Source organism: Ochlerotatus camptorhynchus, unplaced genomic scaffold (genome assembly GCF_037179485.1).
Source record: "Ochlerotatus camptorhynchus isolate MF236.1 unplaced genomic scaffold, CSIRO-AGI_Acam_v1.1 ptg000550l, whole genome shotgun sequence".
NCBI classification, from domain to species: domain Eukaryota; kingdom Metazoa; phylum Arthropoda; class Insecta; order Diptera; family Culicidae; genus Ochlerotatus; species Ochlerotatus camptorhynchus.
This window is the reverse complement of record NW_027041033.1, coordinates 3,443,208-3,456,064: the sequence shown is the minus strand read 5'-3', so window position 1 is coordinate 3,456,064 and position 12,857 is coordinate 3,443,208. Positions and strand designations below refer to the sequence as shown.

At 40.1% G+C, this 12,857-nt stretch overlaps 1 protein-coding gene across 7 annotated transcripts in view; it reads left to right on the top strand.

The window, feature by feature from the left end:
- Positions 1 to 12,857, top strand: part of ssh (Protein phosphatase Slingshot) — a 52,572-nt gene that overhangs the window by 19,431 nt on the left and 20,284 nt on the right. For all 7 annotated transcript variants that reach the window (XR_010518720.1, XM_065236392.1, XM_065236393.1 and 4 more), the window contains exon 2: positions 7,119 to 7,165. Coding sequence is in view for 1 of the 7 variants with exons in the window: in XM_065236392.1 (XP_065092464.1) it covers positions 7,119 to 7,165 (47 nt within the window). In the remaining 6 variants the exon portion in view is untranslated. The remainder of the gene's footprint in view (positions 1 to 7,118; positions 7,166 to 12,857) is intronic.

Sequence of the window (12,857 nt, the reverse complement as noted above, 5' to 3'; positions counted from 1 at the left end):
CGAATCTTTCCTGAAGTTCTCACATTTCTCCTGATAATGTTCCTGGAATTACTGTGCGCCAAAATCTCACAATGATGCACTATAATTCACACTACTTCCGGCACTATTTATATGGCATAAAACGATAGTAAAATAGATTTTCGATAGTGTTTTTTTTTTCACTTTTCAGCTGTAACGAATTTCGATCATTGGTGCTTAAATTAGCCTGTTGGTGTGTACATAAATAAATACGTTCATTCATGAAGAGCTTTGAGTGGGTTGGTTTATTTTTCTTTAAATTCCGTTATAATTGCTTATCTTTGACAGATACGCGTATTTCGTCTACTACTTGCAGACTTCATCAGTGCCAAGTACTCAACACCACTTGGCACTGATGAAGTCTGCAAGTAGTAGACAAAATACGCGTATCTGTCAAAAGATAAGCAATTATAACGGAATTTAAAGGAAATAAACCAACCCACTCAAAGCTCTTCTTAAAGGGATTCCGTTAAGAGGTTCGACAAATTTAAAGGATTACGTTCGTACCCCGAGATTGAGCTGAATTAAAAATAATCCAACGAATGAAATCGTTAATGCAATTATCTAGATAGATAGGGTTAAATACCCCATTTCCGGCCTATTAAGCACAACTTGCACTTAATCTTTCTTAATCAAGCGCAGTTTAGCACCAAACGGAATGTTATAATTACTGATGGCTTCCAAATTTATTTACCTTTCCGTATGTACCGTAAAATTTGATAAAGAGAAACCAATCGTTGAGATATTGTCAAAAGTCTAACACTGCTTCTTGACGCCAAACTCGGCATACGGATTCTAAACTCGGCCTAACGCCTTTGAAACGCCAATGAATTCACTTCGGCTTATCGGATGAAGATAAAAATTGATTCGGTCGGAGAGCTTCTTTTGTTTTTGGGAATAATGGGTGCAAACCTTCATGTCATACGTTCTCATTGACTATTATCGACGGCCCATACAAATTTAAAAAATGTATGGATAATTGTCTACGGGGGGGGGGGGGGTAAAGAATCCCAAATAACCGTCCAAGTAGTTAATGAACAGCCCCTAAGTTGTGTTTAATTTTTTTGTAAAACCCATCACATTTCACTAGCATGCGGTTTAATCTAATCTAATCTAATAAAAACGCAGCGTACGAAAAAGCATCCAGGAAAATTATTGGGTCTGATTACGCCTCATACTTTTTCTTATCAATATTGATGTTTGTAGAATATCTGAGACATAATACAAACATCAAAACGGACAGGCCTACTGCGTCGTATTTGCCGCAAAGATGATTCTGCGAAATGATTCGAGTTCAAATAAAAATATTCAAACAACGATGCATTTCGTGAATCTACCAGACGCTCCGAGTTACATCAATCAGATTATAATAGTATTTAATATGTCATGTAATTGTTGGTATATAGAATGTTAAACATAAACATAATAGAAAGGTCTCACCTATTCAGTGTTGGTAGTATCGTCAAAAGTTCATTATCGTAATCGAGATGTTTTCGCTAGGGAAATTAGCGATGCGAATTCCGCAAAGCGTTATTTTCCGAACCTGCTTGTTTGAGATCGAGAGGAACTAATATCACTCCCGCTTTGAATTACCAGCGAGAGACACAGAGAGCGTTTGTTAAGAGATATTTTTTGTTCTAAATTCCTTACAAAGCTTCTCGTACACCTGGAAGTATCTCGGCCATAAAAGCCTGCACTCGCGAACTTCTCTAGAAACATGATAACAAGCATAGAAGCAGGGCTCACTTCGATCTGCTCGATAGATAGCACTTCGATAGATTTTGAATTTGTTTCTGCGTTCGAAATCTTAAAAGTTTCTATATATCTAGGGTAAGTTAACCTTGATAATTCGCTAGGAACTTTAACAAAAAATCTTCGCAATGTTCTAAAGAACTTTTTAAGATCACTCATCTACTTGAATTCTCCTTAGAATTCGCAAGCAATTCATCTCAGAAATGTCTTAAATTTCTGCTCTGAATGATCGTGGACCCAAAATTATATTCTCTTTAGAGTTCCCATGGTATTTCCTCAGAATTCTCAATGTGGCAACACTGCGTCGTCTTCGTATTGGTGCGATGCGTGCTGTTCCACTGATACGTCGTGTTCGACGCTTATCCGTCCATTGCTCGAAAGCAAATGACGAAGAAAACGATTTGGCAAGCGTTTTTGCTATCGCTGCTTTTCTCCTTCCTTCATTTCATTGGTGAAATGGTGAGCGAACAACCGAGCATTGAGCTCGCTCATGTGAGCATGCGCAACGTGTCGTTTGTTCGATTTGCACTCAATCGTTGTGTCCGTGTTTGGGATTTTTCGTTACATGTCTGAATTTTGATTTTTTTTTTAATGTGACCCCAAGTATAGAAATTAAAGACGTAGTCCTACGTCAAAACAAGTTGTATTATACGCCCTACGTAAATTCGGTTGGACATCATTTCCTCTTCCATCATATGAAGCAATGCAGCTTATAAACATTAGACTGATGCAAAATTTGTCTTTTTCGCTCCACAGTGCTTAAATGGTTTAAAAACGGATCTTGATTAGCCTCCCAAAGTTACAACTCATTTGGTTAGAAACAAACTTCGCACAAGCCATTTGAAGTTTACATGTAAATTACTATGGGAAATCTCAACTTTTTGTTCATTGCCTTCTAGTCTTTTTCCATATTGAGCTGCGAAACAGTTCAACACCCATTCTTAAAGAAAATTTTCACAGCTACAACTTTGCTGAAGACCGTTTCTATGTAAAACGAGACAAAAAAAAGTTATTAATTATTTAAGAGATTGGTAAACTTATGACATGATCAAGCAGCTGCTCTGTAGGCAACACTGTATTTTGCAGTGTGACATAGTAGCCATGATTTTTGTGTCCTATTCAACGCCCCAGAAACACCAATGTTGCCTGCTGAGCCGTTGATTGAGCATGATCATAAGACATCAGCGCATTGAACCATTGATAACTTTCGATCCTTGCATTTAATCAAAAAGTGGTCGTCAGCAAAGTTGTAGCTGGAAAAATTTCCTACAAGTACAATTGAAAGTTTTTGAAGTAAACCGAAATTGTGAATTATTAGATAGACATGAACAAAAATCTTGGGTTTTACCATAGTAATCCCCATACGAACTTCAAATGGTTTGTGCCATCTCAGTTTCTCACCAAATGGGGTCAAATTTTGAGAGGTTAGTCAGGATCCGATTTGGAATCGTTTAAGTATTGTGGAGCGAAAATTTCAAATTTTGCATCACTCTAATAAACATACAAACATTAAAAGAGCGTCGTTATCAAAATTAAATTTCTAAGCATCTACTCGGCACCTCCGAAAACAAAATTTATTTGCCATAAACCATCATCACACAAATTATGCAAAATAATATAATATAGTATGGCATGATGTCTCGGCATAAAGGGCGAACACGAAATTATTGCGACACATTCAACAGGGCATAACTTTTTTACCATTGGGTAAAAATCAACCAAATTTTGCACACTTTCTCATTGATGTGTATTGTGTACATGCTGTCAAACTCGAAGTCGTGTTTTTCGATTCAACGAAAATGGAGGTGAACCAACGCGAGTTGAGAGAACAAATTCTTTCCAAACACCTGGAATTTCCTGACCTGTCGCACCGGCAGTTGGGAAAAATGTTGAACATTCACCATTCAACCGTCTCCAGAGTGTTGAAGCAGTTCCAGGAGCGGTTGACGTTGGACCACGGCAAAGGAGCTGGAAGAAAACCGGGACCGGAGAGCAAAAAGACGGAGGGAAAGGTGAAGCGGATGATTAAAGCAAATCCCAACGTCTCCAGCCGTGATTTGGCTAAAAAGATCGGCATGTCCCAGAGCTACGTCTAGAATGCAAAGAAGAGAGCTGGACTACATACATACAAGGTACAGAACTTCCCAAACCGCGACGAAACGTATATAAAAGCTGATTTTAAGCAAATTCCGGGGTTGGAGATTTTTACCGGCAAGAGCAAGTTCGATGTGGACGACAAATTTAAGAAGAAGAAAATGTCGAAGTTCGCCTCCAAATATCTCATTTGGCAGGCCATCTGCTCTTGCGGACTGAGGAGTGAGCCTTTCGTGACAAAGGGCACAGTAAATGGCGAGATCTACAAATCTGAGTGCCTCGAGAAGCGCCTTTTGCCGTTCTTGCAGCAGCACGACAAAGCTCCGCTATTTTGGCCAGATTTGGCATCATGCCACTATTCTAAAAGTGTCCTGGAGTGGTATGAGGCCAATTCTGTCCATTTTGTTCCAAAGGACATGAATCCGCCAAACTGTCCGGAGCTGCGCCCGGTGGAGCAGTACTGGGCAATAATGAAGCGGGAACTTCGGAAGAGCAAGAAGACAGTCAAAGACGAGAAGGACATGTTAAGAAAATGGAAAAAAAAACTGAGAAACTGGTACCGGATGACACTGTAAAGACTTTGATGGAGGGCATCAAGCGAAAATGCGTTCAATTTTACACTCAAGGCTCCATCGATTAACTTTTCTTTTGATTTTTGAAGTAAATATATGTATAAAACTACCCTAAAATTTTGGTTTGATTCTAAACATTATAAGAAAATTGGCATGACATTTTCGGTGTCGCAATAATTTCGTGTTCGCCCTTTATACTAAAAAACATTTTAACTCATAATTTTGGCTCATAAGAAGAAAAATACGAAATAGATACTGCTTAATTTTTATTTAAATCTTTATTTCTCATACTATTAAGACAAAATTGTACTTAATTTTTTTTTCATTTTGTATTGTACTAGTCTACGTCGTCCGACGAAATGAATAAACCTAATATCATTGATAGATTTCGGATAGATTAAACATCGACCTATCTCTATAATAAAGTAATTAAAAAAAACCTTCATTAACTTTCTCTGTGGATCGCCACGGCATACTTGAAAAAATGGTCATGAAACAGCAAAACGTAACCAAAAATTGAGGTACTTTATTGAAAAAATTCATAAGGCATCCCCTTGGAGGTCCCCCTATGAAATGTATATGTAACAGTAGGATATAATTTACTGAACGAAATAACGTTGAGATTAGTTGCTAATACCTGATAACCTGCAAGATACACTCCCCTATAGTGTTAAAACATTTAAATACGGATGTAAATCTTTTAAACGAAGAGATAGCGATCTACTTTCCCTTACAGTTTTAGAGTACTTAGGGGCTGTTCATAAACTACGTAGACAGTTTAGGGGGGGGGGGTTGACAAGTATCCACGGCCCATACAAATTTTAAAATTTTTGTATGGACAATTGTCTACGGAGGGGGGGGGGGTCAAGAATCCCAAAAAACTGTCTACGTAGTTTATGAACAGCCCCTTACCAGCTTTGTAAATATTTAAAAAAAACATTGGGAAAGCATAACAAAAAAGTTATGGTAAAAAAAAACGCTTTTTAAGAGGGTATTACCGTTTGTTGTCCATTTTCACTCTATAACTTCGTCCACTTTAGAGATAGAAAATTGTCGTCTACGACAAAGTTTCTTAACATGACTTTATCTACTTTGTTTCCATACATGTTCATCAATTTTAACAATACATACATAGAAAAGTGTATAGCCCTCTTAAGCAAACATTTTTTGCCACTCAAAAATGAAACATTCCAGAAGACATCAAAATGCTACACTCAATAGTTTCGTCGCAAATGGCCATATTCCACTTTTTCGTCCCACTGTACGGCCGTGTTAAGATATTTCCGGATATTTTCGACACAAATTTCGCTGGAAGAAGCAACAATATACCATTTAATACGAAAAACACGACAGGAAACGTTTCTGTAGCCGGGTTATTTACGGAAAAGAGAATAGATTAAGAGAATCGATCACTGTACATTGGTCTAATTTTAATTCTAATTAAATTTCATGCTGGGATGAAATTCATAATGATGAATAAAATTAGACTAGAATGATGCCATTGCACCAACAATCAATACGAAACTAACGATTTTAAATCGGCTCACTACTTGACTAGCCTATTGGTCCCAAGCAAATCGATTAACGTATCCCATTCTAGTCGAAATTCTAGTACTTCACTATGTTTGTTTTGATTCGCTATGAAAGTTTGACAGATAAAATGAGGGGTTAGTGGATTTTCCTATGTTTCGAGGGGTGAATCGATTAGCTTGGGACCGAAGATAGTACCAGAGCTGAGCCAAAAAGTTGAGCACGTTTCTTCGGGACCTACTAGTCCTACAGTTACCTCTATCATTGCACGTAGAGGAGCGCTGGTCTAATTAAAAAGTGACGCAATAATTGCATTTTATGGGGTATACTCGACAAGCAGTCAAGTTGTGACCAGGTTGTGTGATTATTATTGTTTCCACTGTGTCAACAGTTCCTAGTTACATCTAATCTAAATTACTGCTCGCTGAATTAGGTGTATCACAAAGCAATATTTATCACACAGCTAATCAACACCAAGCACCGAAAGTCCCAAAACAACTGCAAAGATTTGCATTACTCATCGCTTAGGACTTCAGCTGTGTGTGACTAAATCGCGCACAATTTTGGCTACTTGCCACCAGATTAGTAGTAGGCAGCTACTTCTGTTCCACAGCATCATCGGCTCAGGTCATCGTGTCACCCGGTGACACGATCTTCGATCCCGTTCTGTATATATATTTTCGGTATCTGTTGTCGTCGATCGACCTATATTCCGCAACTTCCGCGTTCGTTTCTCAGGCTCTCGTAGGAGCAGGCATTGTCACGTACATTCACACTGACACTGCTTTGCCCTGAAGCGTGTGCCGCTGCCTGGCGCGTGTTGTCGTGTGTTTGTTTCTCCTCCGACGACGACCATCCGCGATTCGCAGTTTCGACGGTGGTGGATGGATGGCCGTCCTTCACGCATTCGAAAACTGTGCGCCACTACGCTACCGTGGGGTCGGTTGGTTGCTTATTTGTTGTTTATGTTTTATTTTATTTTTCGCTCAAAATTTTCTGTTTCCTTGGTGCCAACAATATAAATACAGTGTCGTTTCCTCGAATTTCCCTCAACCTCAACCTCAACGAGGTATTTATTTGATGGGGTAGAGCAGTAGTTGATGGTAATAACTCATGAGTCTTCTTTGTCTTTTTTCAATTATCTTTTTGCAGGACGCAAGCTGTACGGAAGACGAAGAAAATGCTAAAGAAAACAAAAGGTGAGTGAGGTTTACCTTATAGAGAAGAGTATGATTTTATTAATTGGTGTTCAATACAGAAAGGATACAAGGTTTTCCATTTATAATCAAATTATGATAACCTGATATTTCTATTTTTGCCGTACACTTATGCCTTGTTCAGACTACAGAGTTGCAACATGGTAAAATTCAAATTATCAGCAAGAAAAACGTCATCAAGATAGCATTGAAACATGTTACAACTCCATAGTCTGAATATATCATATATCAGAGTGTTCCATTTGATGAATTTTCACTTAAATTTGAAACTTCGAAAATAAATTAAAATTTCCTAAAATCGCTCTTTTGTTGATCGGCCGATTTTTGAGAAGGTGGTTGTCAAAATTGATTCCTTTTCTGTCAAAAATAAGTCTGAAATTTTCCATCAAATGTACAACATTCACAGTGCTAATAAATCACGTACACCTAAGTGTTTCACAGTGTTACAGTAGTGGTCCGATTTTGTCAGCCCCCTTTTTTAAAATCTTTTCCAATGCTCTACGGAACCCATGCGCTTTTTCACCCTTCATGCATCTTTAAGATGAATGAGATAGATTTTCAATTACGGTCATGTGAAATTTTTGAGAGATAAAAGTCTTATCCGCGTAAGGTATAAGATTACTCAACAAACAAATGTTCGATCCTTAGATCTTAAAGGGCCACCCACATTTGATCCGGACTAACGCGTTGCGGTAAAGTGACATCTAAATCTATTGTCTAACTGTCAAATTTACGTCAACGCAACGTAAACGGATCTAATGTGGATGGTCCTTAAGGATCAAGTGTCATTGGATTTGAATCTGCTTGACGCTAAAATTTCAGTGTCTCACTAAAAATCACTATGACTCGCAATTTTTTTCCTTGGTGCACTTCATGAAGCGTTGCAGAGAGTGCCGAAACGATTTGAGAACAACCAATTTCATTTTGTTCATATCTGAAACATATCGAACCTTATTGAGAGGTACCATTTGTTTTTCGTCTGGTTCCTGATATAGAGCATTTCCAGGTTAAATATAGCAAACAAACTTGAATTTCAGTCTCGACCTTCTCCGATTCACATGAAATTTTGCATAATTGATTTTGATGGACAATCATTAAGATTTTTGCTAAAATTCGGCCATTTTCATTCAATTCGCAAAAAAATTCGAAATAGCATATTTGAAGGTTTTCATTAAATCATAACTCGAAAACACTACTTTCAATCGAAATGACGTCTGAGACAAAGTTGTAGGAAAAATAATTCCTTTTTCTGAAAAATTCACACAGTAAAAAAATTAGAGAAATTTGGAGTAAACATTAATAAACAAATATATAACACATTAACAACTAAACATTACCGTCTTCAATATAGTCGGGATTGAATGCGCATGTTTAAATATCGTTGTTCCAGTTGCCTTTCATATATATTTGAGTATCATCTAGTTATGATTATTATCAATAACACTTACATTTTGATGAAGATGGTGCTGCATATTTTATGATCCAAACATCACAGAAGTCAATTTTGAAGCGTAGACCAGGTCTATTAACAATACACTCTTTCCGAGAAAGGGCTCTACGGGGCTAGTTCAAATAATTTCAAGAAAATTGCAGAAACCTTAAAGAAGTACCGGAAACTTTAGCAAAGCTCCGAGAGAACTTCTGGAACGCTATAAAAATTATATGAACATCCGGAAAATGTGAAAGAGTATTCTAAGGGTGTGGACATTTTAAGAATTTCACAAAGTCGAGAAAATTTAGCTAGGTTGATTAGCGACCATCAATGAAGTTCCAATAATTTAAAAATAAATACAAGAACTTTTAGCAAGCACCTTCAAGAAATTCCTGAGAACTTCTACGACATGTAGATATGTTTAGATAGTTTCATGATATTCAGCGAAGTTCTTCGAGGACGAGATGACTTAAGAACAATCCCATTAACTTAAGGAAATTTACAGTGACTTACAAGGAGTTCCGTTAGCGGCGCCGGTGGTGTAGTGGTAAGCGTGATTGTCTCTCAATCCCAGTCTGCGCCGTCGGGGTTTTCTGGGGCATAAAATCTCTGATCACGCCTTCCTTCGGGAAGTAAAGTCGTTGGTCCCCGGTCTATGAGTTGATGGGTCGATAGGTAGGGTCCAGTACGGAAAACAAGATCGACGGAAAACAAGTTTTGTGAAATTATGGGATATTCCGAGAATTCTATGATTGATCGGTAAACTTCAAGGAATGTGTGTCAGGGAATTATGAATATATATCAGAACAATTTCCGGAACATTAAACAAATTGAGAGAAGAGGTAAGCATAAAAATTTCAGGGATGTCCAGATAAGTTCAAGGAAAATTATTGATTTAAAGTAAAGTTCCGTGAGCGCTTATAAAGTTTATAAAACAAAGGAAATCGATTTAATTTCAGTAAAATTGTAGGTTCTTATAAAAAATACTGATAAATTCAGGGCAGTCTACCTACTGTCTCCGAAACCTTACAAAAACCTATAGTGAAAGATTACGAACTGATTTTATGGCAACGACTTTTAGCGCTAAACAACGGACAAGAATTGGAACATGGGATGTACTGACGCTAGCCCAACAGGGTAAACTAGCACAACTCGCCAGTGAGGCCCGCCGTATGAAGCTAGAAATCCTGGGACTTAGTGAAGCTGCCTTCGGGACAGGTAATTTTATATTCTGGTATGCGAGGTGAAAACGCTCCGCGACATCGTGGAGTTGGCTTTTTGCTTAGCGCCCAAGCACAGGCTGCGCTCATCAAGTGGGAACCTATCAATGTGAGAATAATCGTTGCCAGATTCAGAACACGGGTCCGAAACCTTACCATAATCCAATGTTATGCGCCAACCGATGCTGCCGAATTGCAGGACAAAGAGAACTTTTACAGTCAACTGAATGCTGTTGTGGATAAGACTCCAAGAGGTGATATCCGACAACTCGGACTATGAGTGCATTATGGGACGCCATGGTCTCGGAGATATGAGCGAGAACGGCGAGCTGCTTGCAGAGTTTTGTTGCAACAACGACATAGTGATAAGGGGTTCGCTCTTCCCCCATCGCCCAGTACATAAAGTCACATGGGTCTCCCGTGATGGATATACAGAGAACCAAATCGACCACATCTGCATCAGCCGAAAATGGAGGCGGAGCCTTCTTGATGTTCGGAATAAACGCAGCACTGACATCGCGTCTGACCATCATCTCCTGGTCGGTGAGATCCGCCTTCGCGCGGGTTCAACGGCGAGAGGAGAGACTCGGGTGGCGATTCAACACACGCTGACTGGAAGACCCAGCAGTGAAGAGATCGTTCGTCGAAGAACTCGAGGCTCGCGCAGCTAATATTCCGGAAGGTGGCAGCGTAGAAGAACAGTGGACGAGCATCAAGAATGCCTTTATTGAAACAAGCGAGAACAACCTGGGTGAGCTGCGTACTCAGAGGAAGGAGTGGATCACCGATGAAACCTGGAGGAAGATCGAGGAGCGAAGAGAAGCACGAACGAGGCCCGTCAACTGTATTCGGCTCTAGAGAGGGAAGTTAACCGTTCCTGTACACGGGGATAGCGAGCATGGGTGGACTCCCTGGCTGATGAAGGGGAGAAAACCGCAGCAACTGGCGATATATGCCTCCTCTATGATGTTTCACGACGCCTGAGCGGGGCAAGGATGAACCCAAGGATGCCTGTGAAAGACGCGACTGGATAGTTGCTCACCGATCCCACTGACCAGTTGAAACGTTGGTTTGAGCACTTTGAACAACTTCTCGAAGTTTCAACGGTCAACCAACCATCAACATCTCGGCATGATCCGCCAAGGGTGAGGCGCGTTACTCGCGTCAACACTGAAGCTCCATCATTGCAGGAAAAATAAGCAGCCAAGGGGGCGACCCCGGCGTAGTGGTTAGCATTCATACCTCTCACGCCAAAGTTACGAGTTCAAATCTCACCCCCGGACAAGTCACGAATGACCCAAAAACGTTAAAGTGACTATAATTAAAAAAAAAAAAAAGAAGCAGCTATCCGAAGTATGAAGTCCAACAAAGCCTCGGGGGTCGATCGCATATCAGCAGAGATGCTCAAAGCTGACCCCATGCTATCCTCACAAATGTTGCATCAACTATTCGTCAATATCTGGGACACCGCGACTTTTCCGGCTGACTGGATGCAGGGCGTCTCGGTAAAAGTCCCCAAGAAGGGGGATCCAACTGTATGCGACAACTGGCGAGGCATCATGTTACTATGTTACTGTGTATTGTTCTCAAAGTTTTGTGTAAAGTTATCCTCAATCGGATGCAGGACAAGATCGACGCGACTCTCCGACGACAGTAGGCAGGATTCCGTGCTGGAAGATCCTATCCATATTGTCACGCTCCGCATCATCTTGGAGCAGGTGAATCAGTTCCAAGAGTCCCTGTACTTGCTATTCATTGACTACGAAAAAGCTTTTGACCGACTAAACCACGCTGTGGGGCGCTCTGAGACGCAAGGGAGTCCCTGATAAGATCGTCAACCTCATCGAAGCGCAGTACGAGGCTTTCTCATGCAGAGTGTTGCACAACGGAGCTTTGTCTGACCCGATTAGGGTAATCGCGGGTGTGAGGCAAGGATGTATATTATCACTGCTACTTTTCCTCATCGTAATTGACGAGATCATGGTTCGAGCCGTTGACCGTGTACCGAACCGTGGGTTGCTGTGGCAGCCTATTACCATGGAGCATCTCAACGACTTCGATTTGGCTGATGATGTTGCGTTATTAGCACAACGGCGCTCTGACATGCAGAGTAAGCTCGACGGCCTTGTGGAACGCTCCTCTGAAGCAGGTCTAACCATCAACGTCAACAATCGTTGGATGTCAACACGGAAAACTGTTCCAATTTCACGGTAGCTGGGCAGGCAGTCGGAAGCTTCCAATTTGTTGGCAGCCAGATAGCGTCGGACGGAGGCACCAAGAGGATGAAGGCGAGGGCTGCTTTTGCCAGTTTGCGAAATGTATGGAGAGCGAATCAGATCAGTTGACGCACCAAAATCCGAATATTTAACTCGAACGTGAAGTCTGTGCTGTTGTACGCCAGTGAAACAAGGTGTGTATCAGCGGAGAACACTCAGAAGCTGCAGGTGTTTATCAACCGATGCCTGTGGTACATAATTCGTGCCTGGTGGCCCAACAATTGGATCTCAAATTCCGAGCTTCATCGTTTGTGCCGATAGAGACAGAAATTCGTGAACGGAAGTGGAGGTAGTTCCGAGGACTACCGTTGGCATTAGAGAAATTACATACATTTTAAAAAAGTTTCGAGAACTTCAGCGAATTGTTGAAACTTTAGAGAAGAATTCATGATCGTTAGGAAAGTTGAAGAAACTTTGGGAAGTCCGAAGTGCTAGTTTTTCAAATCATAAAAGAACTTCAAGACAGTTTCACACTTTGGGAACTTTCAAGTGGTTCTGAGGTCCTCAGAATAGTCCATTCCACATTCAACGGAGATTTCTCATGATAATTCACTTGGAGTTCTCCTCAGCGTTAAACAAAAATTCATTTGGAACGCTTCTCTGAATTATTTTAAAAAATATATGAGCAGGATATACTTAGAATACTCTTCACAAATTATTTGTGGAAAAAGCTCATAATTTTTAAAACAGCAAAAGGGTTTATCTTCCATTTAATTCCACTTAATTAATTTTGGTATCCATGACAG